Source organism: Coloeus monedula (assembly GCF_965178545.1).
Source record: "Coloeus monedula genome assembly, chromosome: Z".
NCBI lineage: Eukaryota > Metazoa > Chordata > Aves > Passeriformes > Corvidae > Coloeus > Coloeus monedula.
In genome coordinates, this window is record NC_138822.1 from 36,478 (window position 1) to 63,550 (window position 27,073).

General features: G+C 41.7%; 1 protein-coding gene across 1 annotated transcript; it reads left to right on the forward strand.

The window, feature by feature from the left end:
- Positions 1-1,293: 1,293 nt before the first annotated feature.
- MELK (maternal embryonic leucine zipper kinase) lies at positions 1,294-26,869 on the forward strand (the record flags this gene model as incomplete). The annotated part of the gene is made up of 16 exons (XM_082301969.1): positions 1,294-1,357; positions 1,653-1,738; positions 2,169-2,285; positions 2,807-2,950; positions 4,472-4,540; positions 5,633-5,725; positions 6,796-6,894; positions 11,158-11,226; positions 11,769-11,867; positions 13,388-13,474; positions 14,846-14,974; positions 18,331-18,556; positions 20,227-20,320; positions 20,755-20,923; positions 25,358-25,461; positions 26,692-26,869. 16 exons carry the CDS (start codon positions 1,294-1,296, stop codon positions 26,867-26,869), a joined length of 1,827 nt encoding a protein of 608 aa, XP_082158095.1.
- Positions 26,870-27,073: the final 204 nt, after the last annotated feature.

Sequence of the window (27,073 nt, forward strand, 5' to 3'; positions counted from 1 at the left end):
CCCGGAGCTGGCCCTGAGCTTGTGCAGAGTCCTAAGGGAGCAACACAGGGTGGTTTTGCTGTGGACATTTTGATAAAAGCTGATTATTTTGCAACCCAATCTCACCCCCATGTTTCTTGCCCTTCCCCCCTCACATTTCTTGCACTTTCCCCATACTGTTCCATTGCCCTTTTTTTCTCCTCAGATCTCCTGTCCTTTTACCCCTATATTTCTGACATTTCCCGCCCCCATGTTTCCCACTTTTCCCTCTAGTTTCTCACACTTTCCCCCTCACGTTTCCTGCCCTTTCTCCCCTCATGTTTTCTTCCCTTTTTTCACTCATGTGTCCTGCCCTGTCCCCCTCACATTTCCTGCCTCTTTAAAAAACTGGCAGACGGAGGTACAAACTGACTTGTGTTTCTTCGCGTGTACAGAGCAAAGCTGCAATACTGCAGTAATGAACCTATTGTCTATTAGTGGTCATCTAAACATATACCTCACAACGGAGACTCTCGCCTGCCCCGCGCCAGAAACACGCCGTGCCTCGGGCAGGATGGGGTGGTACTGAGAATGGCAGCCACGGGCGGCCGGGGCTTTGGCGAGAAAGCCTGAGGGGAGCGCTGAAAGGCACCACCTCCTCGGAGCAACGGCCTCGGCCGCCATCGTGTGCGTGGCGCCAGCCCCTGCAGCGCCGACTCCGCTCCGGTCCCGACGGCTGCGCCTGGGTACGCGCTTTCTGGGAAAGGCAGACGCTCTTTTCTGTCTCCGTACGGTATGGTCTCGGCTGAGGCCACCCGCGTTAGCAACCAGCCGGCAGCGCAGACCTTCCCACTGTGGCGGCACCGCTTCCCCATCTCCCTCCCTCCCGGCATGCCAGTCCCTTCACGCCTGTTCCGGTTCGGCGGCGCGCGGAGATTGGCTTTTCGATCCCGGCGGCCGGAAGCGGGACATTTGAACGGTAACGGTCTCTCTAGGTTGCTCTACTGTTCGGTCGCTGCCTCGGGACGGGGTAACACTCGGGGGGGCTCCTGGCGGCAGCGGCCGAAGGAACGGGGTGGGACTTGGGGGCCACCTGGCCGTAGCGCCCCAGGGAATGGGATGGGACTCGAGGGTCTTCTGGCCGCTGCGATTCGGGACCGCGGCTCTCCCGCGCCTATCGCCGGGCAGCCGTGCCTGGCCCGTGAGAGCAGTAGCCGCTCCGCCCTCCCCGGGGGCTGCAGCTGAGTCCTTTCCTGTGCCCGAAAACATGAGCGCGATCTGCGGTCTCCCCTTCCAGGTGCTGAGAAGAGCTGCCCGCGTCCTGCGGGTCGCAGAATGGCCGGAGGTGACTATGAGGAAATTCTCAAGTACTATGAGTTACACGGAACAGTCGGTACAGGTGGGCTCAGTCTGTGAATGCAAACAAGTGTGTGTGATGTGTCCGCTCACCTCAGTGTTTATCTGAGAGATTAACTGTTACTTCAGAGTCTGTGGGTCATGTTTTGTCGGTGTAATTTTGCGGGGCAGAACTGTGGGAATGTAAATGGAATGTGGTGGCAGCAATTGCTTCTTCCTCTAGAAAAGATGCTACATGCTGTGCATATGGTATTTGCTTCAGAGCGACTGAGACCGTCGTCAGGATGAGAAAGTTGGTCACCATGCAGAGCTTTATATGTCTCTGTTTCAAATTCTAGGTGGGTTTGCAAAGGTAAAACTTGCGCGACATCGTCTCACTGGTGAAAAAGTTGCAATAAAAATCATGGACAAGCTTGCTTTACAGGTAATCCAAAAGATACTTCAGAGTTGGTAACATGCTGTTCCTGTGCGCGTTCTCAGGAACACGGGTGCGACCTGTCACTGTGGGCTAGCGGTAGATGCTGTAGATTTGAAATAATTTTAATGGCACCACAAATCCTGTGCCCTCATGTGGAGAGGGCAATGTTCTCTGGCTGTAAAACTGAGGCAGTTACAGCTTTAAATACTAAATAACTAAATAAACTACTGTAAGTCAAACGGAATGCTGATGAGAATAGTAGCTATTGTACATCTGCCCCTTTGGGTTTTACTGACCAGTGTGTGAGGAGGGCAGGTGAGCAGTGATTGAGCTGGTGCTGGTTTGAGTTTGAGCAGTTCTGATGTGCAGGCTTACTGTGATATACAGGCTGTCAAACTAATTGGCAATTCCATACCTTGCTATTGTGATCTTTTAGGATGACTTGCCTCGTGTTAAATTAGAAATTGATGCCATGAAGGACTTGAGTCACCAGCACATTTGTCGGTTGTATCATGTGATTGAGACACCCAAGAAAATATTCATGGTTTTAGAGGTAAGGAATGGTGTTTCTGCTGTGGTGAAGATCTCTGGGTTTAGTCATAGCAGTAGATGGTAGCAGAGTCCAAATGAAACAATTCTTAGAAAATTATCTCAATGGTGAGTGTGTTCAAGATGCCATAGTTTAGAAATGAAGCTGACAATGTGTTCTGTCTCATAAAAGCCATTTTTTACTGTTTGCAATAAGCAAACTGACTTTAATTCCCACCTCACACTCCAAAAATAGCACCAGCAGAATATATGGAACCTGAGAAGTGCCACTGAGTTGTCACCTTTGGGCAGTTTCTGTCGCCTGTGATGGCAGTGTGATATGGCTGTGGCAAGCACTGGGAAAGAGTCGAGCTCTTGGGCTTGTTGGATCTGTTGCACACTGGCCTGGGGCATGCCTGGTTGCTGCTGGAATAAAGCAGAGGGAAGGAAAAAGAAGAGTGCCTTCCTGCTGTCCAGTGCCCTTGTTCATGTTTAGATATCCTGACTGTATCCCAAATGTATTCTTTTTTTCCTGCTTTCATGCAGTACTGTCCTGGAGGAGAGCTGTTTGATTACATCATTTCTAAGGACCACCTTTCCGAGGAAGAAGCTCGCATATTTTTTCGGCAGATTGTTTCAGCAATTGCTTATGTGCACAGTCAGGGATATGCCCACAGGGATCTCAAACCAGTAAGTTTGAACAGGAGTCAGATTTGCACAAATACTGATGAAGACCCACTTTTATATGTCTGAATGGAGCTGGTGTGAGTTGTGTCTTCTCTGTTCTCCTGTGCTTAGAGGTCTTTAGCTAACATTTGCTCAAAGTGTTATTTCTACTTATTGCTTTGTACCTCAACTGAGCTGGATGAAGCTGTATCTGAGGAAGGAGCTTCCTCTGGAAGAGATGTAGAATAGTGCACTCCAGCTGAGAGTGGAGCAGACACGGATTTGACTTTGGCTGTTGGTTAGGCATTTTTACTATCCTCTTTATTCCAGCTTATACCCAAGGGGAGTTGTTACAGTTTCTCTCTGTTGTGCAAGCTGTTCTGTTCTGACAGTCAAAGGAAAATGTGACTCCCACAACATAAACAAGTGAGAACTGGGCAGGGAGAGAGATGTACCACTGATGCTGTGGCTTTACTGTCACCACAGGAATTAAGTGTGGGCTTAGGGAATGGAAGCATTGAGACCATTTCTCCTAGAAGGGGTTAGAAGTTTGCATGTTCAGAGACACTGATAACTGAGAAAAGCAAATCCTTAGGGTACAGGCATTTTACTAGACAGCTCATGAAATCCTTGTCTCCAAAGGACTTCTCCCCATGCAAAGCCTTCTGTGTACCTCTTGGAAGGATTTGGATTGTAGCCGGAGACCTGACGGATTCATAGGATTGTGAGATAACTTGGTTGGGAAGTGACTTCTAGTGGCTTCTGCTTTTATCTCCTGTTTAAAACACTTCACACCAAACTTCTTCATCTAGTCACATCTTGGACCTCTCCCTAGGATGAGGCAGCATAATGTTGCTGGGAAACCTGTTAAGCTCTTCACTTCCTTTTTTATGAGAAAGGCTTTTTCTTAGTACCAGTCTGAATGTCTCCTGATCCTTACTGACTGTCATCATCCCACCATGTGCTTCTATGGAGGGTCTGACTCTATCTCTGTGCCCCCTTCATAAGAATTCAAAGGCTGCCATGAGGTCTTCACTGAAGCTTTATCACCTACAGGCTGAACAACCATCTCTCCCTCAGTCTCTCCTCATGGAACAAGTGCTCCAGCACCCCGGACAGGCTGGTATCCATCCACGGAGCTTACCTCAGTTTTGTGTCTTTCCTGTGCTAGAGGGTGGGCAGAAACTTGATGGGCTGTTCTCACTGTGCTGAACAGAAGGCAGCTGGCTTCTCCCACTTTGCCAGCTCTGCTTCTTTTCACACCACCTGGGATATCATTGGCTGCCTTTTCTACCAGGGCAGGCTGCTGCCTCACAGTTTTTGCTTTCTGTCTAGCAGCCCCCCAGGCCTTTCTGAGCAGGTAGGAGCTTGTATTCCCCACTTGGAATATAGGATATATTCATTAGCAACAGGTCAAAATCTCCAGGGGAGAACGTTAGGTAAATTCTGGTTGGTAATGGCAAGAAAAAATAACATGTAAGAAAATATGGTTTCTTGGATACTTGGTGTTACGGAAAAATTCATTACCACTTTCTCTTTTACTAGGAAAATTTACTGATTGATGAGGAACATAATCTGAAGCTGATAGACTTTGGACTTTGTGCAAAGCCAAAGGTAAGGGTGTCAGTTGCTCTCGTAGAGCAGAGCTAAATCAGCTACAGTGCGTACATAAGAATTTCAGGTGTGACTTCAGGGTGCAGTGCAGAGCCTTGCCCTGATTTTGAACTGTTTGTGTAGTTATTGTCCCACTGCTAATTGCTTGGTAGGCCTTTAAGCGTGTGAGACAGTTTTGCATTTTCTGAGCAGAATATCAGATTTTCTCCTCTTACACTTCATCTTTCAGATTGCCTTGTGTGTAGAGTACCTACTCCCACAAAGGCTTGCACTGTAAAGATGATGTTGGTGTCCATTTTTCCCCAATAACTTTCAATGGCATGTGTCATTTTCATAAGATTTGTCCATGTGTGGAGATTGTGGATCAAATCCAATAGATTCCCCTTACCTTTACAAAACCTCTGGGTCCACATGGTTGTACTGAGTTGTTTACCAAGTATAAAGTTGGTTTCTAGATTACTGCTCTGTTTGTCGTCTTCACATAGGAGATGGGTGCTGGTAAGAAGGAATTTGATGGGAAGAAGGTCTTACTGATCCAAAGTCCTCAGATTGTTTTAGCTGAGTCAAGTTAAAGCACCTTGCAGGAAATCAGGAGTATTAGACCACCATCTTGTTGGTACAATGTTATCTCACTCTGATCTGCTTAGAACAAAGCCCAGGCTAAGGAATAACATGTTTTTAATAAGGAAGCATTTTCGTGGTTCTTCATGAAGTTATTGCATTAAATATTTATATAAATATCCAACCAGCCTCGTGCCCAGTAGCTCTTGGATTACTGATTCCCAAGTTCCATCTGTTCTCTTTGTGGGCACAAAGGGAAGTGTGCCTATCAAAGGAGGAGCTGCAGAAAAGGCTGCTGGGATAACATGTGAAGGAGCAGCTTGGCATCTGAACATTTGTGGGATTCTCCTGGTGTTGGACAGTTTTTTGCCTAGTGAAGCCATATATTATACCAAAGCAAAATATTAGGTGACTGTATATACACAGCACTGGAAAATGAAGCCTCTGAGGCCTTTAATATGTTGTTGCTAGAAGTCACTATATGTGTTAGAGCCAATGCTGCTGTGTCATCAGTTTTCTGTCTTGTTCTAGGGTGGCCTTGATTACCATCTGAACACCTGCTGTGGAAGCCCAGCTTATGCAGCACCAGAGCTGATTCAGGGCAAAGCATACATTGGCTCAGAGGTAGATGTCACAATTGTGGGTTAGGGTGGTTTTTTTCCTGCCCACCATGTATTTAAAGGTGGTAGGATTCAGATATACTCCCTTAGTGTCCTTCTTCAATGTCACATTGCCTCAGTGGCTCTCAGAAGCTGTGTGACTGAGAGCAGTCACAGCCTGGAATAGCTCTTGACCACAGATTCTGCACCTGGTTTCTTCATCCCTGACTAATCCTTCACTGTCCCCAGGTGTTGCTCTGCAAAAGATAACTTAAATTCCTTCCTCCTACTATGTTATTCCAAGCAGCAATTTGTTCTGTTAATTTTCCAAGTCTTACTGCAAATTTCTGTGCAGTCTCAATATCTCGTGTACTTTGCCTTTGAAATTTTGTATAAAAACCTGCTCTTTGTACTGTGCAGTGTAGGAGAATTAGACAGAAGAAAAACTGGGGCATTTATCCAGCTTTGATTCCACGTCTAGAACATTCTACATGCCCTTGTCAATCCATTCAAAATGGTGCAATTGCAATCTCCTCAAACTTCCCAACTGTCTGTGCTGTTGGATAGTCAGTCTTTTCTCCTTTACCTCCTTTGCACCACTGTCTCTGGCCTCTAACTCTTGCTTTCTTTTTGTTTTCCACAAAGTCAGTGCTTCTCAAACCTCCTTTATCCTTATGACTGAAGTGGGAGTTGCAGTATGAGGCACGTAGGCCTTGTCATATCTATACTGATAAGAACCAGTGGGGCTTTAAAGCTGATTGTAACTGTACTGACAGCTGTCATAATCACTAATACTTTTGAGTACAAAATCCCTTCTGATGAGTTTGATTTCCTTTTTTTCAGCGAAATCCTTGTAGGTTGAAAGTAATGCAGCAATTTGGCGACCTAAGGAGAGGGTAATGGTTTTACTACTGCTCTAGTCTGAGTGAATTGAAAATTGTATGCTTTCACTTGGACTGTAAGAGTTTTCTGTCCAGAGTTAAGGAGCCTACTTTCCAAGAGTTGCATGTGGGCTTTGCCAAAGGAGATAATGTTATCTGTCTCTAAGCCGTTTTAGACAGATGAGCCTTGTGAACTCTCACTTTTATTTTTTAGGCAGATATTTGGAGTATGGGAGTACTGCTGTATGCTCTGCTGTGTGGCTTTCTCCCCTTTGATGATGATAATGTCATGGCTGTCTACAGGAAGATCATGGTAGGTATTGATGGTACTAGAATACACAAGGAACAGGAATCACTATGCATTATGGGAGATTTTTGCTTTCTGATGCCAGAATCTATTGAGCTGTGCCTTGAGCAAAAAGGCTTATCTGCTGAATTTTGTTATGCTTTGCCACTCTTTTGATAAGTATTTTGTGGATTTGTTTCTGTTTTCCCTCAGCCTGTGCAGTACTCTAGCTTGGTCCTATGATACAGTAGAAAACTGAGTTTCAGAAGAAGCATTTTCTTGCTAGTGGGCTGGACTTTTATACTGGAGTGTTTATCTGTCTTCTCCCTGTATTGTATGGATTTACTAAAAGTACTCTTAAATGTCAGCCATTCTCATGTCTAGGAAAAGCAGGATTCTGCATCTGCTATTATGCTTTCCTATCCCAAAAGGAGTTGAATAAATAGTAAATAGTATAATTAAAGTTACTGTTTCTTTCCCTGTAAACTCCTGTTGATTTGGGTAAACAGTGATGTTCCTCATCACACATGCACCTCTGCCAGCCACTTCTGAGCTGCCATAAAAATCTATGTTAGTAAAGCTTGCTCTGGTAAAGTGAGTGGGATGATGAACAACAGTGTAGAGTAAGGGCTTTGGATTCCTCTACCTCATTCTCCTTTCACCAAGAGTCTGATATGTCTGAAAAAACACCAAAAAAACCCTCCTTGAGAATATTCAAGGACTACTTTGGCAGGAGGCAACTGACACTGGTTTGCACAGGGAGTGTTTTCAGGGTGTATAACAGTCTGAGCTCTACAAAGCACCTGGTCTTTTCATCAAAGAGTGTGGATTTTTAATCTGGAATTGGAGTACACGTGAGTACCTTGACAGAAAATCTATAGGAAGCTTGGTTTGAGTTGTTGGAGAGAACTTCAAAAAATTAAAAAAAGGGAAGAAACCAAAAAAGCGAAGACTATTGTCATAGGTTAGCAAGCATAGTCCCGGAAGGGATGTCCTTGCTAAGGGGTGCTTACAGTTTCCTCTGGGACCTGATAGAACCTATCAGCTGGCCAGTTTGAATATGGACAATTCTCTAAGCCACTTAAAGTTGTGACCACCTCTGTGATACACACTTAAGAATAGACAAACTCCCCCCCCGCCAAGCTCTCTCTCGTTTCCAGCGCTGGGACAGGTGGCTGCGGGGGCCCGAGCGGGGCCCAGTGGGCCCGGCCCAGGCCCTGCTTGGGCCAGGCCGGACCAGGTCACAGCTCCAGGATGACCCCCGCAGCAGGGCTGTGGGCAGCCAGAGTGGCTCGGAACCACCCCCGCCCCCCTTTCCACTGCGGCCAAGATTTCAGGGAAAGCGGCACCTCTGTCGGCAGAGGTCAGGTGACCAACAGCATAAGCCACACAGCTGCAAGGCCTAGGTGAGATTAACCCTTTTATTGCTGTGAAGAGCTGAAAATCTGAGGGAAGAGAAAGAGAGGAGATGCTTAAAGCTGAAATTCTGTTGTGAAGCTATGATATATCAGAGTATCCCGTTGTAATTTCATGAAGATATGGGGGGTGGAGTGTTCAACTCGTGAGCAAAAGCACCTGCGCCGAGATAGGCAGATGCTGATGCAGCTGTAATTTTATGAGAAGTTTGGACAGGGAGAGATGGACCAGATGAGGACTTTTGCTCCAAACGGGAAAGGAGAAAACCTCAGTTCCTAGAGATGCTCCCAGAGATAGTCCTAACGATGAAGATGAGGAAGACCCTTTGCTCCCAGGGAAGGAGAAGGGCCTCTGTTTTTTGTTTCTGAATGGCTCAACTTTAAAATTGTACCCCAAAAAACTTCAAGAGTGGACCCTCAAAAGCAGTTGTGGGAAAAGCTGCAAGTCGGGGGAAGGTACTCACATACAAACAGAGAGACCTCTTCCTAGATGGACTGAACAATATTTGGAAGTGGGCGGCTGGATCGTTGTGATACTGTTTTCATAGCACGAGCAAGAAGAGACTTCTCTTTCTAAATGGACTGAACAAGGTTATTATGGCAGTGGTAAACAGACTGAACATCTTAAGGGTTGTCTTTTTACCTTGTCAGTGGAAGAAGGGAGGAAGGTGGGGGGAAGAGGAGAGTTCTGAAGGTGGTATAATTTTTTTTTCCCTCTTTATATTCTTTCAAGTTTGGTGCCTGCTTTGCACTTCTCCTACTTCTTATCTCACAGAAGAGAAACAGTAATGAGTATTTCAGACCAAACCACTACAACTATCTAATCCAAAGAGATTGTGTAAAGGTGCTAATGTTCAGATGAGATGCCTTTAAAATTACATGACTTCCCTACTCATATAGTCATAGAATATCTTGAGCTGGAAGGATCATCAAGTCCAACTCCCTGCTCTTTGCAAGACTACCTAAACTAAACTATATGATTAGAAGTGTTGTCCAAATAACGCAGGCAAGCACTTAACAGTTTCTCAGTAAAACTGCTATGAAGTGGAAAGAGCTGGGTTGTCAGTAGACTTGAGCTGCCTTTCCTTCTCTGCTTGTGGTGTGAACTGCATTGTCTACCCAGAAGCTCAGTGTACATTGAGAACGTATCCACTTACAAGCATGCTGTCATAGGATGACAAAACCCTTTCTGCTGCACATTACACCAAGATGCAGAACCCGCTAAATGATCCAACTGCTTAAGGCATTCATTGAGCAGAGAACTCAGATGTGAAATGGAGACCTTAATTAAGAATATCAAAGATGATTCAGTGTACAGTTGTCCAACATGGACGGGAACTATGAATTGAGTTGTTTGGAGTGACACAATATTTGCCAGTGGAATGTGTTGAAGTGAGCTTGAAACAACAAATGAGGTTTTAAACCTTAGTCTGGGAGTAGTCAAAACCCAATCATGTTGCAGGTGTTAAGATGCGTGCTTGCTATTTCCACTCTGAATTTGTTTTAATTTTATGTGGTTGTGAATTGAAAATTGTTTGAAATGAGGACACCCACTATTGTGGAATTAAATGTCACACATTTTAAACCCTGAAATTTATTGTAGTCTCATCTCAAACCTGTTGCTCAAATCAACAAAGTCAAAATCTGCTGCTTGAATCTAATTAAGATCCTATGACTTACATGCAGTGTTAATTCCCTGGAATGTTCAACGTCTCTTCACTTGTGAATACTTAAATCAGTGTCTTGACTTTTTGGCTGAAAAATTAAGCTGTGATGTAACTTCTGTTAAAAAAAATGTGCTTCTGGTATGACATTATGCACCTGGTAGATATCACAACCTATGTACCATCCAGTACTGCCTACAGTACAATAGATGAGAATTTCTTTTTGTTATGTCATGTTCTGTAGCAATACACTAAAAACAAAATGTAGATTACCTGTGTTACTTAGTTTCATAGTAAAGCGGTGTTGTAAAACAGCTTGCAGAACTACTCATAAATAACTTACTAGTAGTGTCTGTAAAGATGTAACTGAAATTCTTTAATCTGTGATGTCAAAGCAATACATGCTGTGCTTAGAAATGTAGCCGCATGTAACACCAACTATTTTGTATTAATGCATTTATCTGTAGAAAGAAAACTGCCATTACAAAATGATAGCTATGTTATTTGACAATGACTTTTTACTACTTTTTATTTTTTCTCAATTTTTGTTGAGAAATAAATGATTTTTGGTGGTGAATTTGGTTTTCAGCTACTGTTACACCTCACATCTGGGAGCTGTTTTCAATTTTCTTCTGATCAAAAATTAAATAAAAACCAACAGTAAATAATTATATTGAAAGAAATCTCACTTGCTAGATCTGTAACTTTTTTCCTGTCTACTGTATGAGATCAAAAGTTTAGTGTTAGATGTCACGTATTCAGAAAACAATATCTTAATACTGAGGGTGGTGTACTTTTAGTGTCTGAAAAGTAGTGACTGCAGTGAATCTTCACGTTTTCAAAGTGCTAATATCAGTCATTCATACTCCAGTATGTTTGCGCTTCTACAACTTCAGTTCTGAGTTGATATGATGAACCAAGGCAATGGAGGAAGGAGCAGATAAGCTGCCAAAGTGGGTGGAGATGCAAGTGTCACACAAGCAGATTGGATGAAAACTGCAACTGGTGATTCAAACATGACATTTTCCTAACTAATGCTGCTGGGTTTTAGTACTGCCATGACATTTATGCAAGTCACTCTTAAAGCTAAATTCACATGTTCCTGCTGTTTTGTTTTTTTTTAACAAAGTGGAGATGGCACTATTGTCCAAGTAATTTGGTAGCTCCTTTTGAGGTTCAGTGTTAGCTCTAAATCCTCTTCTTTTTTGCAGAGAGGAAAATACAGTATTCCAAAGTGGCTCTCTCCTAGTAGTACACTGCTCCTTGACCAAATGCTCCAGGTAAAGGTATTATTTCTATTCAACAGATGTATAAAGTACTGTTGCATTGGTTCAAAACATTACATCAATGAAATATTTTAAAAACATTCTGTGTTTAAATAAGAAGTTTAATTCTTACAAATTTTGGAAGAAAAGATTAATATTCCCTTCAGCTGAAAAATCTTTGAGAAAAATGTTTGATTACAAAAGTAATTAAGCAAAGTTGAAATGATTTAACAAAGTCTTCAAACAGCATGTGTTTGGTTGTTCTTGATGTGCTATAAAAACAAGAGCTGTTTTGTAGTGCAAATATACATTTGAGCTACACTTAAGGCATCTAGCCAATGCTGCATATCCCTGGGAGATCTATCGTAACAGTAGGTTCTATAATTGCTCTTCACAGCTAAGATCTTTGAGCATGAGCTTCCTTTTGGTGAAGCTCTGAAACAGTACTGGTTTCTCGTTTTGTCCCTAACCCTCCTAACATTCTGTGTAGAAGATGAATTGTTTCTTCACTTTTTCTCCACAATTTAAGTATCACTTTGATTTTTATTGCCCACCAGGTTGACCCAAAGAAGCGGATTACAGTCCAACACCTGTTAAGTCACCCTTGGCTCATGCAAGGTTTTTCTGATGCTGTTCAGTGGCAAAGTAAATACCCAGTAAGTACTCTGGTCAGATGAATACTAGAGCATTTCATATAGTATTTGCTGGCTTACTACCATCCTCATAGTGCATGGTATGAAATTATTTGTTCCAAGGTGAACTTCGAGATGGCTGTGATCTTTTTCTGATTCTTTTAGCTGTCAGAATATTACTTGCTCTTGATTTCTCTTGAGAAGAAATTTAAAATGTGCTTTCATTACATTCTGCAGCTGAATCCGCAGAATAACAGAATTCTCATCAAAACATGAAGTACTTCCACGTATGAATGACCAGCTCCTTCTCTAGTCTGCTTTAGCAATACTTCATGTAATGTGCTGTCTTGGTTTTGGAGACAAAACTTCAGGAGGAAACGCTCCAGAGAGAGTCTCCTCCAAAGGGAAAAGGGCCTCCCCTTTTCCTTCACCAATAAGACAAGTGGGTCACAGCAAGGGAAAGTGGAAAAAACCAAACTGTTTATTAACTCCGAACAAAAACAGGGTAGAACAGGGGAAAAACCCCTCAAAATACAACAAATTCCCAGAGAGAGAACAGAGACATGGGCTCGGACCAGCCGGGGCCACCCCACAGGCCCACCGGGGCCAATGTGCAGGCGAGGAGGGAAGGGAGGCAGTGAAGTAAGGGGGGAAGGGAAAAAGAACAAAAAAACCAACAGAACCTTTTTCCCGCTATCTGGAACAGAAAAGAAACCCAAAGAGCAGCACAGCACTCCCGGCACACTCATCCCGAGCCCCTGGAGCCCCCAGCCCCAGCCATCAAACGTTCAACTGACCTGCACCAGGGTCCCATGGCCCCTCCCCACAGGTCCATCTTAAAGGCACAGTGCCCCTGGGCATTAAGCGGACGGTTAAGGAATAAAGCGGCTTCATAACATCACCTCAAGGCACCTCAGGATGCTAGATGTGTCTATGTTTTATCCTGTATGCAGTCCTCAATGAAAATTTGAATAAAAATTCAAATTTCATTGAAAGAATATTCATCCTGTCACTCTCACTTGTTTTCTTGTGTGAGAGACAAAGGCAGTATGGAGAGGAAAAAATCCAAAATAATCTGGCTGTCAGCAGAAAGTGCTGAGAAGTTCCTGCATGTTGACAACCAATGCTTCCCATTGCCACCAGATGCCACTGTTACTCTAGGTAAAGAACAGTTTGACTGTGCTCGCACCATCAGTGCCAGCTGGTTCTCATAGAGATGGGCATGGCTCGTAGCTTTGGGTATTTATAGACAGATGAAAGCATAGCTTCCATTCTAGTAAAAATCTTAGCTGCTTTTGGATGGCTTATTTGAATTCATAAGCTCTCACCTGTGAGGAGCCAGGCTGTGAAGTTGTTGAAGTATGACTTCTTCAGTCTGCTTCCTACAATGTTTAGCTGTGATGCTAAACATTTGAAATACAAGGTCTAAAATCATCGTTGATGATTTACTCAGCCCACTGGGTTTCACAACAGTGTCACTGTCAGATATGGATTATGGGGCAACTTGAAAACCTCACACTTCAATAGCCATTGTGTTCTTGCAGCTGGAACATCTTGATGAGGACTGTGTAAGAGAGCTTTCTGTGTTTCATGAGCAGAGCAGGGAGACCATATTGCAATTAATAACAGAGGTAAGAAGTGTATGTGAGTAATTTACAGCAATTAAATACAGTAATAGAGTAAATAAGTTTACTGTTATCAGACCAATACGTATATATTCTAAGTATGATATTTTACATACATTTCAGATTTAAGGAGCCCCTGCAGGACTCTAGAATCTGGCTGTAGCTTGTAACTACAGGCTACTGGTTCAGAAGTTCAAATTTGTTTATTTCTTTTTCTCCTTTAATTGCGATCTTCATGTTTCCTAAATCTTACTGTTATTTCCCACTATGGTAAAATCCTTCTGAATCTCTGAAAGTCAGAATAGACTTGTAGAAAGTTATAGTTGAACAACAGATACCATTTGCTGGATTAAGTCTTTGCTTTGAAATGGTTCAATAAAGAGTAGAAAAAGAAAAAAAGAAAAAAATATTAGAGCAACACCCTGGCAGTCTGCGAAATACAGGGGTTTTTTGAGTTACTATTCACAGATTTTTAAAAATAGTGAGTATGTTTACTAATTTTTGACTACAAATGACAAAAGTTGAACTGAGTACTTCTAGAAGAATTGTGCAAATGTTAGCAATAACATTGCAGGCTGCAGAAAAGACTTCAAGCAGGATGTGAACTCCATCTTTTACCTGAATCTGAAAATTCTTCCTTAAAATTGAATTTTCCGCTTCTTTGTACTTGTTAGCAGTGACAATAGTTTTGGGTTTTTTTAAACACTTGGGTTTTCCACATAACTGTAGTAGAAACAGACTTTTAAAATGAGTGTGATACTTATGATAGATTTGTGGAGTTAATTCTCCTTGTTCTTCAGTTATAGCAAATAATCAGAATAATCTGTCTACAGAGGGAAAAATCCTTCCAAATGGGTTTGTGATATTTGCAAAATGCTTTACTGGAAGACTTCTAATCCCTCATAAGTTATTCAAACTAACTGTGCTATGCTGCAAACCCGTCAGAAGTGGTTTCTCTGTTCCTCACACACACAGAGTTGCTGAAAATCATGCAAAAAGTTGGCACTTGGGGAAGAATGGGCAGGAGTTACTGCCAACAAGTATATACTCTGGCTGAAGTATTGAATAAGCTGAATTACTAGGTTTGCATTCACTTCAGGAGATAAGATCCTTATTCCAGCATTTCCATGCTACTGCATGAACTACAAACTAACTTGGAAAGAACAACCAACCTAGTGCCTTTTTCTTGATCTCAGACACATAATACAAATCACTTGAAGTCTGAAACTACACTTATGGGTAATGATGGTTGCATATCAGGTAGAAAAGCTTGTAAAGACATAGAAATTTTCAGAAGGCTGAGCTTGACTTGTACTTGCAATGTTTCCAAAGAGGAGATTAAAATACAAAATACTTTATTTCTTCCTGATCCCACAGTGGAAATATGACCACATGTCAGCAACATACCTCTTGCTTCTATCCAAGAAGGCTCGTGGCAAGCGCATTCGTTTAAGGTTTCCATGTCTAACAGGGCATGCCAGTACCATGATGTCGACAGGCCTTGAGGTAAGCTTGAGTTCAGCAGGACAGCTTCTTGCTTAAAATCCTGCTCTGCACTGACAAAGCTCTGCCTGGAGAAACATTCTGGTGCTCTAAACATCAGGAAGAGAAAATGACCCTGAGTTTAGCTCAGCCGGTTAGAGTATGGTGCTAATAACGCCAAGGTGGTCTTGATCCTCGTATGGCCCGTTCACTTAAGAGTAGGAGTTGGTGATCTTTGAGGGTCCCTTCCAACTCAGAATATTCTGTGATGTACGCAGTCAACCACAGTCTTGGTCATTAAACAGTTCGATCTTCTCATTAACATGATTTAGCAAGCTGGGCTGCTTCTATGGATTTGCTTTACTGGAATAGCCATCTGGGAGGGTATGATGCATCAGGTGCTGCAAAGAGTCCCTCCTTGTTAATGGGCTCAAATCCCCTGTTCTCTGGCCTGGGTGATCATTCCAGACCTTGTTCTGCAATGATTAACTGCACACTGTATTTGTTTTTATGTATTTTTGTACCTTGTGGGTTGCATTTAGTAAGGAAAATCTTTTGATACATCATGGTATGTTACCTGGGCGGTATGCTCTGAGACAACATGGGCACTCTGGGAGCTGGTGGTCAAAGCAGAGGGAGTCATCCCTTTCTCATCTGTTTCACTTGAAAACAGAATCCTAGGGAGGACTCTGTTTACTTTGAGTAAAGAAATGTGTTGCTGCTGTTTTTCTGATTATTTGAATTCTGAAGCAGTTTTGTATATCTTGGGGGAATTTCTATTCCTGTAGTTTGGTAGCAATAGGGCCCTTCAGAACATGGCTAAAGTTGCTAAACTCCTTGCAATGTTGAATATAAATATGCAGCTATATGTGACATCAGTGATACTAGTCTCTTCAACAAATTCCAAAGCATTCAGTGGAATTGCAGACTTGTGTTAGCTGTTCCCCCTTGAGACAAAACATCTGTGAAATGGTCTGAGTGTCCTGCTTTCTGTGTAGAGGAAAGCACTCAGAATAAATACTTAATGTATTTGATTTAGTTGCATGTAAATCTTTTCAGTTCACCCATACAGTGTTTTTGAGATGAGAATTCTAGGGTTACTAGAGCTGCATAACAGATCATGAATCGTAAGTGTTCCTGAATATGCATAATGTGATTTCCATGATCATGGTGGGTTAGCTTTCTTCATGCCGATGACTAAGGTGGAGGTTGACTAGGTTCAGTTGTGCTGATACTGTGAAGCTACTTCATCTCTAGTGATGTCCAAGGTAAATTGGCAAATGCTGATTAACATATGCGTTATGCCTTCCCAGATGATGGTGAAATTCATGTCTATGCAATACGGCAATCCATTGGTCCTCCTGCAGTTCTCAGGACACATTTAAGTTGCCTGAGTGTAGCTACTGGGTGAATATCAACTGAATTTGCTGAAACACACAGTTAGCAAAGCTCTCTAATTGGACCTGGTCTAAGATGAAGACAACCAAGCAACAGAACTTTTAACTTATCCATTTCTGAATTTGGCACAATCTTCTACATAATACTGCTTGTTTTCAAGCAGTTTGATGTAGAAGCATATTGCCAAATATTCACGATGCCATGATTACATCTAGAACACAGTAGCCAAGGTGTCCTGATCGTGCATACATGTTTAATGGAATGTGATTTCAACTACAGTATCAGGCTCCTAGCTTCTTGTAGTTAGCAACCCTCTGGTAAGGGCTTTTGAGTAAGGCATCATAGAAGCCTCTGGCAGCTTATCAGAGAGCTCTCTATTCCAGTAGTAATGAGAGATCTGTTCATTGTGATATCCTCGATATGGGGCAGCAGAAACTTACCTGCCCACAGAACACAGGTTACTAAAATGTCATTCCAGCTTCCTAAAACGGTATCCATTCCAGCCAAAGACTGACAATTTAAAATGACTATGTACAGTTTCACTGAAATGGTATGAAATAAATCCTTGGGAACAGTTTCCTGTAAATAACAGAAGGTGTTAGAAACTAAGGATGCTTTGATATATATCTGCTTGTATGTGGTCTGAACCGTGAAGGTTAGCAACCTTGGCTGAAGTTACAAATACATTGATTTAATAAATGACAACTTTTGAGGGGACAGAGCTAGCCAGATGAGGGGTTCCAAATGCAAGTTCCAATTAGGGTTGTGGATTCAGTAGTCATATATTTTGGATATATGTGTTTACCTTTATCCAGTCCCTCTGGACATTACTCCATTCTTCTCTTGGATTCTTTCCAGATTATTAGGGCTTTTTGTAGAAAGAGGTTGTGGTCCAAGCCTTGAATTCAAACGTGGGTATTTCTGTGAGTTGCTTTTCTTCTTGACGCAGGTCAAGAAAGATGATTTGGCAGTGGTGCTTTGAGAATAGTTACACATCTGCTTTTGATACAAATGACAAATCAACAACAATATTAGAAGTCGTATGATAAAACTTAGGTCACCGTCAATTGGAACTTCCATTGTTAGCAACTTAGAAAGAAATTAGATTTAGACTTTAATGGCAGTCTTTTCTGACAAAATCTTACTTTTAAATGTGCAGTGGAATCTCAACTGAATATTTCTTTTCAGTCTGAAAAAACTGTGGTGTGTGAAGATATGCTAGACTGTAGCGAAGTACCATGTGCATTTGTATTAATGGAATTTACAGATACAGCTTCACTGTTTGAAGAATCTCTGTTAGAAGAAGTTACTATAAATACTCATGGAATGAAGCAGGTGTTTAATACAGTGTTCTTAATCCAAAAGATCTTATTCTCATTGTACATAAAAATTATTGTATATGTAAGTGTTTGGTAGACCCTAGCCTAGTGGAGTTACAAACTGAGTAAAGAAGTGTTTTAAATATATAGCTGAACATACATTGTGCCTTCCTCTAGCTGTAGGTAATTTGACTAAAACTTAAGCTTTGAGCATCTGGAAAACGAGTAAATAAGGATTTTAAAACCAACAGGAAAAAATAAGGTGCAACAAACAAGGTCTCAGACCTAGGATAGAGCTGGACAAATATCTGAAGAAGTGCAACCTGTCTGTATTGGACAAGAAAATCAAATGAAGCAATTAAAATTTAACAATTAAGCCAAATGAAAATTCCTAGCTGTGCTTAGGTGAGTTGGTGATTAATAGTCTTAAATATGCAAGCTAAGGAATTTAGAAGAGCAGGTAAAGAAGTGGCAAATTACTTGCAAACCTTGTGAGCAAATTATAGTGGGAATCAGAAATATTGAAGAGTTTTTAACTACTGCTCTATAGTCAAGCATTGTACGGTATTTTTAACCTTCAGAATTTCCTTGTCTGTAACGTTCCTGAATGTGATCAGAATACATCAAGGGATAACTTTTTTCTTTTCTTTACATCTCTTACAGCATTCGAGGCCTGATGCCCAACTGGAGGATACAGAATTCACAGTGTCAACTCCAGTGACAAGAAAAGTGGCATCAAAGAAGCATAAAAACAAAGAGAATGTTGAGACAGTGTCAGCTTTCAGAAATGAAATGCCCTTTGCACTTCCTACTCCAAAGACTCCTTTTGCAAAGAGTCAGATTGAGACGCAGGTACAAGCTGTTCCCCTTAGGGCACCTGCTTTCAAAGGTATGTAGAATGTAACTAATGAAAGCTAAGAACAAATATGTTGCTTTGGAATCACTGAAACTCAAGTATGAGCATGATACTTGTTCATCCAATACATCTGTTTCGGGAACACTAAACTTTTTTTTGTCCTGTGTACCACTCTGTTTCTTCTAGTACATCTGGTGGGTGCTGCGAGAGTTTTAACCATCCATTAGGGAATGTTACTGGTGTGTTACTTACAGGAGTCATTGCTGTTCTCAATTATCATATGTGAACTCCTTTTGGTACACCCTAACATGGAGCAAAGCACTGTGTTCTTAAAGCTTGCACCTGGTTCCAGTTTTCCATGAAGGTTGAGATTACAGTTTCCTCAACACTCTTTTTCCTTTGTGATTACCTTGAATGAAAATAAAAGCATACTTTTAGTTAAATCTGCTTTAACTGCTGCTTCTAAGAGAAATCTAACTTTTGGATTTCTTAAGGTTGCATATCAGCATTTTCACAGGAACAGTCTAGTGTAGCAGTGAAAATGCTTCTGTTAACAACATGTAGGTCTTGCAGCTGTGCAATAGACCACAGAAATCTGTCTAAATTATGTCAGCTTTTCTGAGTTACCAGAAATTTCTGTAATCAGCCTGTCTAGTCGTGTACATATCCCATATGTACATTACCATTTGCTTCAATGATTACCATAAAAGTTTTGGTGTTGATACTATAAATTCTAACTCTGTCCTTCAAATGCCAAGGGCTCCTTGCAACAGGAGACTCTTTACAAAGTTTCAGGTACTAAGGAGCATTGTTCAGGAACAGTAAGTCTTTGCAGGCTTCAAGGAATAAGGGATCTTGAACATACTGCTGTTTAATGAGATCATTCATAAAGAATAGCAATACAAAGACTAGTTTATGAGTTTGCCCTAGGATTGTATATGATAACTTGTAACATCTGATGTCTGTGTATATTTAGAAACAGAAGAGATACTTCTTGAAATGGGAAATGTAGAAACACTTTCAGGTCATTTATTTAGTGACATTTCTGAGGATTGAACAAAGAAAGCTAGTTCTTTGATGCCTTGAAAGATCTTTGTTTCAGGAAATGAGGAAGTGGGAGTATCCACTGGAAATTTTGAGGTTGTTTGTCTGGAGTCAGATGCAATTCTGTAGAGAGCTGAAACTTTGAACATTGAAGTTGGGTTTAATTGTGACAACTTTTTTGCTGACTGTTTCACTTGGTGCTGTCTCCTGCACCTTTAAAACCATGCTCTGCAGCCACTTTTTAGGCTGCTGTGTAGCATGTACATTGTGTATTCAACATGACTATATAAACTTACACACTTCACATAAGGGAATTGGATCAGTGAAGAATACAACTACTCGATGCAGTGGATTGCTCAGTATTTATTCATGGACAGTGGCAGAGCAAGAAAGCAATTCTAATCCTCAAATTTCTAATATTGAACTGCATTGCTTACTCTTAAGGTTTGACTTGTAGAGCCCTGGGGAAATCAGTCACTGTTTTAATTTGTAGAGTAGAGGTAGTATTAAAAACATATTTTATAATTCCCAAAATATAGACCTGAGATAAAAAAGGGGGTCTGGTGTTAGAAATAAATTCTTAATAATGAGACATCGTCACTGAAGAAAATCCTTTTATGCAAAGACATACCTGGTTTGGCTTGGATGTTTTCTTTCAGAGAGTCCGTTCACTGCAGTCACCCCAATTAAGAAACTCACAAACCCAACAAATGCAGATGAATTGGCAGCAGCTGAGATTCTTCCCGAAAGAAGGTAAGTGTCCAGTTATTTGTGTACATTCCTGATTTAGAGCAGGACTACCTTAATCCATATGCTGCCTGAGAAGCCTTGTTACAATAGCAAGCTGCTGTTCCTATTCTCTTGGTGAAAACCTTTCTAAAACCTCTTTTTACAGTCACTAGAAAACAATGAAGATAGAGAAAAGTTTTAAAACTATGTAACTCAATATCACCTATTTTTAATAATGTAGCTGCCTTCTTATTCCAGATCTCCAAAGGACTTCCATTTCTAGATACATCTCTAGGTTTGAACTTCAACAGACTTTCAAACAGAAACTTCTATAATACATTGCACTTGATTTCGTTTTCTTTGTTCTGCCACGTCTGGTAATATTTTAGTGACATCTCTGAAATAATTAGTTTTTAACACTGAGGGAAAAATAATAGATTAATTTGTTCATGTAACAGGTGTCAGTCAGTGGAATTAGATCTCAACCTTGCACTTGTGGATAGCAGCCAAAAGAAGAGAAAAGCAAAAATACTTGGAAGTCTTGAAAGAGGCCTAGATAAAGTGATCACAATGCTTACACCAAGCAAGAAGAAACGATGCACTAGACACTGTCCAAGGAAACTTAAGGTATGGTTGCTGCAAAGATCTTACATAAGAACAAGTATTATTATAATATTAATTAATTATATTTATTATATATTAATAATTATGTTGCAATAATTTATTATTAACATCCAATACCTTCAGAAATGGATTTGTGAAAGCTTCTGTGACCTGTCTTGCCTGAATTCTATAGTAGAGTGCTCCAACAGCATCGCTGATAGCAGGACAGTGCTCCAGTTATCACATTCAATTATCCGTTAGTCCGGGTTCGGGCAACAGATCCAAGGAGGAGTTTGGCCATTGCTGCTTATAGCCCATCTAAACCAAATGTGAAGGAAGCAGCATGGTTTTAAAGGAGCCTTACCTGACAGTTTTAAATTATGTTATTTCTATAGAGATCTCCCAATAAAAACCTGGCTTCTTTCTACTGGAGAAAAGGCTACTATCTGCACGAAGTGCACACAGGTTGATGGCCTCTTGTGACAAGCGGCTGAATAATAAGATACAACTAACAGGCTGTGCATTTATTGGAGGGGCTGAAATGAAAATAATCATGGCTTTGGGACCCTCCACCTACAATGGATACCACTGAGCAGGAGACACCTTGAGCCCTTGTGACCCACAAAGGCAGTGCTCCAATTCAACTTCCACACTCCAACATTCAGACCAAAACCAGATATGATGCTTTAAAGGTTTTAGATGTCTACAGGCAAGGTTACCATAAAAGGAAACATTGAGTACTTGCAGTGGGTGACTCTCTGTTAAAGGGCACTGAGACACCCATCTGCTGGCCTGATAGTCACAAGAACTTTGCTGCCTACCAGGTGGTAGGATCTATGATGTTGCTGAGAGGGTACCCCAACTTCTCAAGAGCACGGACTACTACCTCCTACTCCCTTATCATGTGAGTTAACCAATGATGCTGCAAGCCAAACAACAGACAGGATCAAGGAAGACTATTAACACCTGGTGAGGCAGGTGGAAAACATTGGTGCCCAAGTCATCTTCTCATTGTTAGAGAAAAGGGGACAGCCAGAAGCAGATTCATAGTGCAGATCAACTTCTGTCTTCATGGCTGGTGCCATTGAGAAGGCTTTGCCTTTTATAACAATGGGTTGTACTTTAATGATTGTAGCCTGTTAAACAGAGATGGGATGGATCCACCTGTCTAAAGCAGGCAAGAAAATCTTTGGCAGCCCCTTGGCCAGTTTGGAGAGACAGACTTTAAACTGAAGGACTTGGGAGTGGGATTCAAAATGCTTGTGCCATTGCTTCCTCCTGGTGATTAAGTGACACCAACCAGTGCAGATGTTCTTTGGCTACCTCTCAAGATGAGGATCAAAGGGCAGACCACACTGAGGGTATGTATGGCTGTGGTTATTGCTCTTACACCCCTTCTGTGCAACCCAGTTGCTTGATTATCTCTATGAAATGCCTGGACACAAACATGCACAGCACGGGCAATAAACAAGAACTAGAAATCTATGTATGGTCACAGGGTCATGATCTCATTGTAATGACAGAGCATGGTGGAATAGATCATGTGACTGAAATGTTGTCATGGATCGCCAAGTCAGTATGATGAGGTAGTGGAGTTGCTCATTATGTGAGAGACCAACTGTAACGTATTGAGCTCTACCCAGGGTCAAGTGAATGAGTTGAGAGTTTATAGGTGAGAATTTAAGGGAAAGTTTTAAATAGGTGACACTGTTGTGCATGTTTACTATAGTCAACTTTATCAGGAGGAGGAAGTTGATGAACCTTTCTGTGGACAGATGGAAGTAGCCTTGTGGTCACAGGTCCTATTTTTCCTGGGGGACTTCAACCACCCCGATACTTCTTGGAGGGACAACACGACACAGCACACACAGTCCAGGAAATTCCTGCAGATTACTGAGGATAACTTTTTGACGCAAGTGGTGGAAGAACCAACAAGGCAAGGTGTGTTGCTGGACCTTGTACTAACGAACCAGGAGGGACTGAGTGAGGATGTGAAGGCTGTAGTGACCTTCACTGTAGTGACCATGAGATAATAGAACATGGGATCTGTGTGCAGGAAGCAGAGTGGTAAAAGCACTAGAATCCCAAACTTTTAGAGAGTTAACTTCAACTTCTTCAAAGATCTACTTAGAGGAATCCCATGGGATGGGGCTCTAGAAGAGAAGGGAGTCCAAGAGAGCAGGTCAATATTCAGGCATCACTTCCTCCAAGCTCAAATCCATCATATCCCTGTGACAAAGAAATTAGGCAAAGGGGGCAGGAGATATGCATGAATGAGCAGGGACCTTCTAGCAAAACTCAAATGGAAGAAAGAAATGTAAAAGATGTGAAAAAAGGGACAGGCCATGTGGGAGGACTAGGAACATTGTCAGAATATGGAGGAATACAAGTAGGAAGGTTAAGGCCCACTTGGAATTGAGTCTGGCAAGGGATACCAATGAAAACAAGAAGGCATTCTACAAGTACATCAGCAGCAAATACAAGATTAGGGAAAACGTGGGGATGCTGTTGAATCAGATGTGTGTCCTAGCAATGAAAGACACAGAGGAGGCAGAATTACTGAATGCCTTCTTTGCCTCAGTCTTGAAGCTGAGGGTCTGGGTGATCCACCTGGAGGCTGTCATTCAAGTGGGAACTTGATAGGCTGGAAAGTTGGGCAGAGAGAAACCTAATGAAGTTCAACAAGGGCAAGTACAGGTCCTGCACCAAGGGAGGAATAACCCCAAGTACCAGAACAGATTGGGAATGACCTACAAGAGACCAGCTCTGTGGAGAAGGACATGGGGGTACTGGTGAATGACAAGTTCACTGTGAGCTGACAGAGTGCCCCTAGGGGCCAGGAGGGCCAGTGGGATCCTGGAGTGCATCAGGAAGAGTACAGCCAACAGGTCAGGGAGGGGATCCTGCCCCTCTGGCCTGGCCAGGTGAGGCTACATCTGGAATGCTGTGTTCAGTTCTGGGCTCCATACTTCCAGAAAGACAATGAGTTGCTGTAGAGGGTCCAGCAGAGGACATAAAGATGATGAGAGGCTGGAGCATCTCTTATGAGGAGAGACTGGGAGCTGAGCCTGTTTAGTCTAAAGAAGAGAAGACTTAGAGGAGATCTCGTCAATCCATAGAAATACCTCTAAGGGTTGTCAAAGGATGGTGCCAGACTCTCTTCAATGGTGTCCTGTGACAGGATGAGAAGCAATGTCCATAAAATAAACCACAAGAAGTTCAACCTCAACATGAGGAAGAATTTCTTTACATTGTGGGTGGCAGCGCACTGAAAGAAGCTGCCCAGGGTGGTCATGGAATCTCCATCTCTGGAGGCATTCCAAGTTCACCTGGACACATTTCTACGTCACCTGCTTTAGGGGACCCTTGGCAAGGGGATTGGTTTGCTTGATCTCCAGAGGTGCCTTCCAACCCTAGTGATTCTGTAATTCTGTATACATCACTCAAATGCAACTTATATACTTCAGAAGCTATACAAGGAAATATTTGTACTTGAATCTGTAGGCAACATGTTTGAAAAATGTAATTACCATGAAAGAGGGCAGGTTGTTTACCAAGGCATAAGCAATTGTGTAGAAGCCAGTGATGTGTCCCTTCAGCTAGCTGGCTGCTGGGATAACTACTACATACTGAGAGCTGTCTGTCAGTCGCACAAGTTCAGGACACGATGTTGGTCATGTTTGTTGTACAAACCTGACCAGCCAGTCAGACAGGAGTGTAGACTGTGCAAATAGTTCAGGAACCTGAGCAACTGGAAGCTGGCTATTCTGTCACTAAATGCCTTTAGCCTCCACCCTCAGTTTCTCTTGACTATAGTATATGCAAAATTTCTGAGGCATGTCTAGAGACACTGGATTACAGTACAGCAAGACAGTGTTACAGCAGGTATGTCAGGGAATTGCATACATTTAAATCTGAATAAGGACCACAAGAACCACTCTTCTACTGACTTTGCATCCTCAACCTATGTTTCATTTTTCAAGCTGTTTTTCAGTCTTGTCTTCTCTTGGCTGCTTCTGTGACTTCAGAAACCAGACAGGACATGTTGGCATGTTAAAATTGTCATACACTTTCTCCCGCTACCTCTGGACATCTGCTAGTTGTTCAAGAGGTCACTTAGTACACAAGACTGTTATATGAAGTACTAGATGTGACTGAAAGCCCCTATAACAGTAAATTTAAAAGTAGTAAGTAACCTCTTTTCTTTATACATGAAAAGTTGCATGGTGCTATGCCCATTCCTTGGTATCAGAAGTACTCTGTCTCAGCTTAAGGCCATTTCCCAACTCGAGCATACAGCAGGGTGATAGTTTGGGGATGTTGAAGCATTTGTCATTATGGTTAGCTGTTCTGAAACTTCCTTAGTGAAAACTTTTTACAATGTCTTCAGTTTTAAAAGAGATATTTTTTTTATTATTATTATTCCTTAAATTGTTTTAACAAGCTGACTACTTTTAGGCACACTGTAACATTACCACCACTCATCTACTGAATCCAGATGAACTGTTGAATGAAATAATCATTGTTCTTTCAAAGAAGCATGTGGAATATGTTCAGAAGGGGTAAGTGTGAAATGTGATGGCTTCAACTCGTATTTGACTAAATGGTCACTAGTCCAGTCCTTTAAATGCCAATTATTTAAACTTCGCTTCTTGACCCCACTGTAAAATAATCTTTATTGAAATAATCTTTATAGAAAGTGTACAGAATGAAAGTGTTCAGAAATGAATGTGTACAATAAAACCTCCTCACACAGTGCAAAACTATGTTAAGTGTGTTCTACCAGAGCTCTTTCACCAACAGGTGTAAACCAATAGTAGTAGGGTAACTCTTAGGAAAATTTTAAATACAAAAAATTGTTTTAGTTATAGTCACATGACCAAATGGGATAATTTTGGAAAATAGCGTGGATATCTTTTAGCTCTCGTTCTTGGCAGTTAAAAGACATTAGCCTTTAGACAAGAGGTCAGTGCATTTTAAAAGGTGTGCAGAAGCCACACACCTTTTTGTGGATTATTTGAATTTGTACAGTTTACTAGCTAAACTAAGCTACTGATTGGTTAGATTGGTTCTTATTTTTGATCAAACTGAATGACTATTTTCTGAACTCCCAATGCATGAAATAACCATTGTGCTCACTTTTCAATATGCATTTTTGCAAGTTCTTGAGTATTTCAGTGACGGGTCTTGGTAGAACATCAGAGTATACATCAACGTCTGATGTATTTCCAAACTCATAATCTGGAAGGATGCTGGGTTGCACAGTAGCACCTGCTCCCGTTGCAATAATTCAAACTCTGCATTCAGTTTTTCCTATTTTCACACCAGCTGAGCTGTAACCAGCACATCCACCCAAGGGTTGGGTGGATGAGAGAGCTGAGTATTGCTGGAAGCTTGCAGTGACAGACATGAGATATGGCTGCTAATGAAAGCTGGCTGCTTACTCTCTGTGACGATTACCTCAGCACAGATGAGAGTTATCTTGTCTAGGAAAAACATGGGAAATTTCCATCAATCCAGCTCTGAGGATGGGGGTCTTTGGCTAGCAGAAGTTCCTGTGGTGCAGTAGGACATTGGTGCTCCATATTGGTTCTAGGGCATAATCATAAATATAGTGCCCTGAAACTACAGTATTCACAAAGCTCTCAGGTGACTAAACTGTGGATTGTTTCACAGTATTCTGAACAGCAATGGGGTATTTTCTTTAATGTGCTTTTATTAATTTAAAATTGCATTACAAAACAAATATGAAATGGTTCAATGAGTATTCTGTTTTCCCTTCTGTTTTACAGTTATACCCTGAAATGTCAAACACTGTCAGATTTTGGTAAAGTAACTATGGAGTTTGAGTTAGAAGTGTGTTGGCTCACTAAGCCTGAAGCAGTGGGTATCCGACGACAACGACTTAAAGGTGACGCCTGGGTTTACAAGAGACTGATGGAAGACATCTTATCTAGCTGTCAACTGTGAGTGGCAGAGTCTTTTATCACAATGTTTTAGAAAGGTCTTTTCAGAGAAGTAATTCTTTGTCACAGTCACAGCTATATGTGAAAAATCTGTCATCTTGGGTTTTTAACCAGCCCTCTTTGTACATATTCCTTCCGTATGCTTCCTTTAATATTAGGTTTGTAATAAATGTTCTGCAACTGCAACTTTTCTGAAGCGGAATTCTGT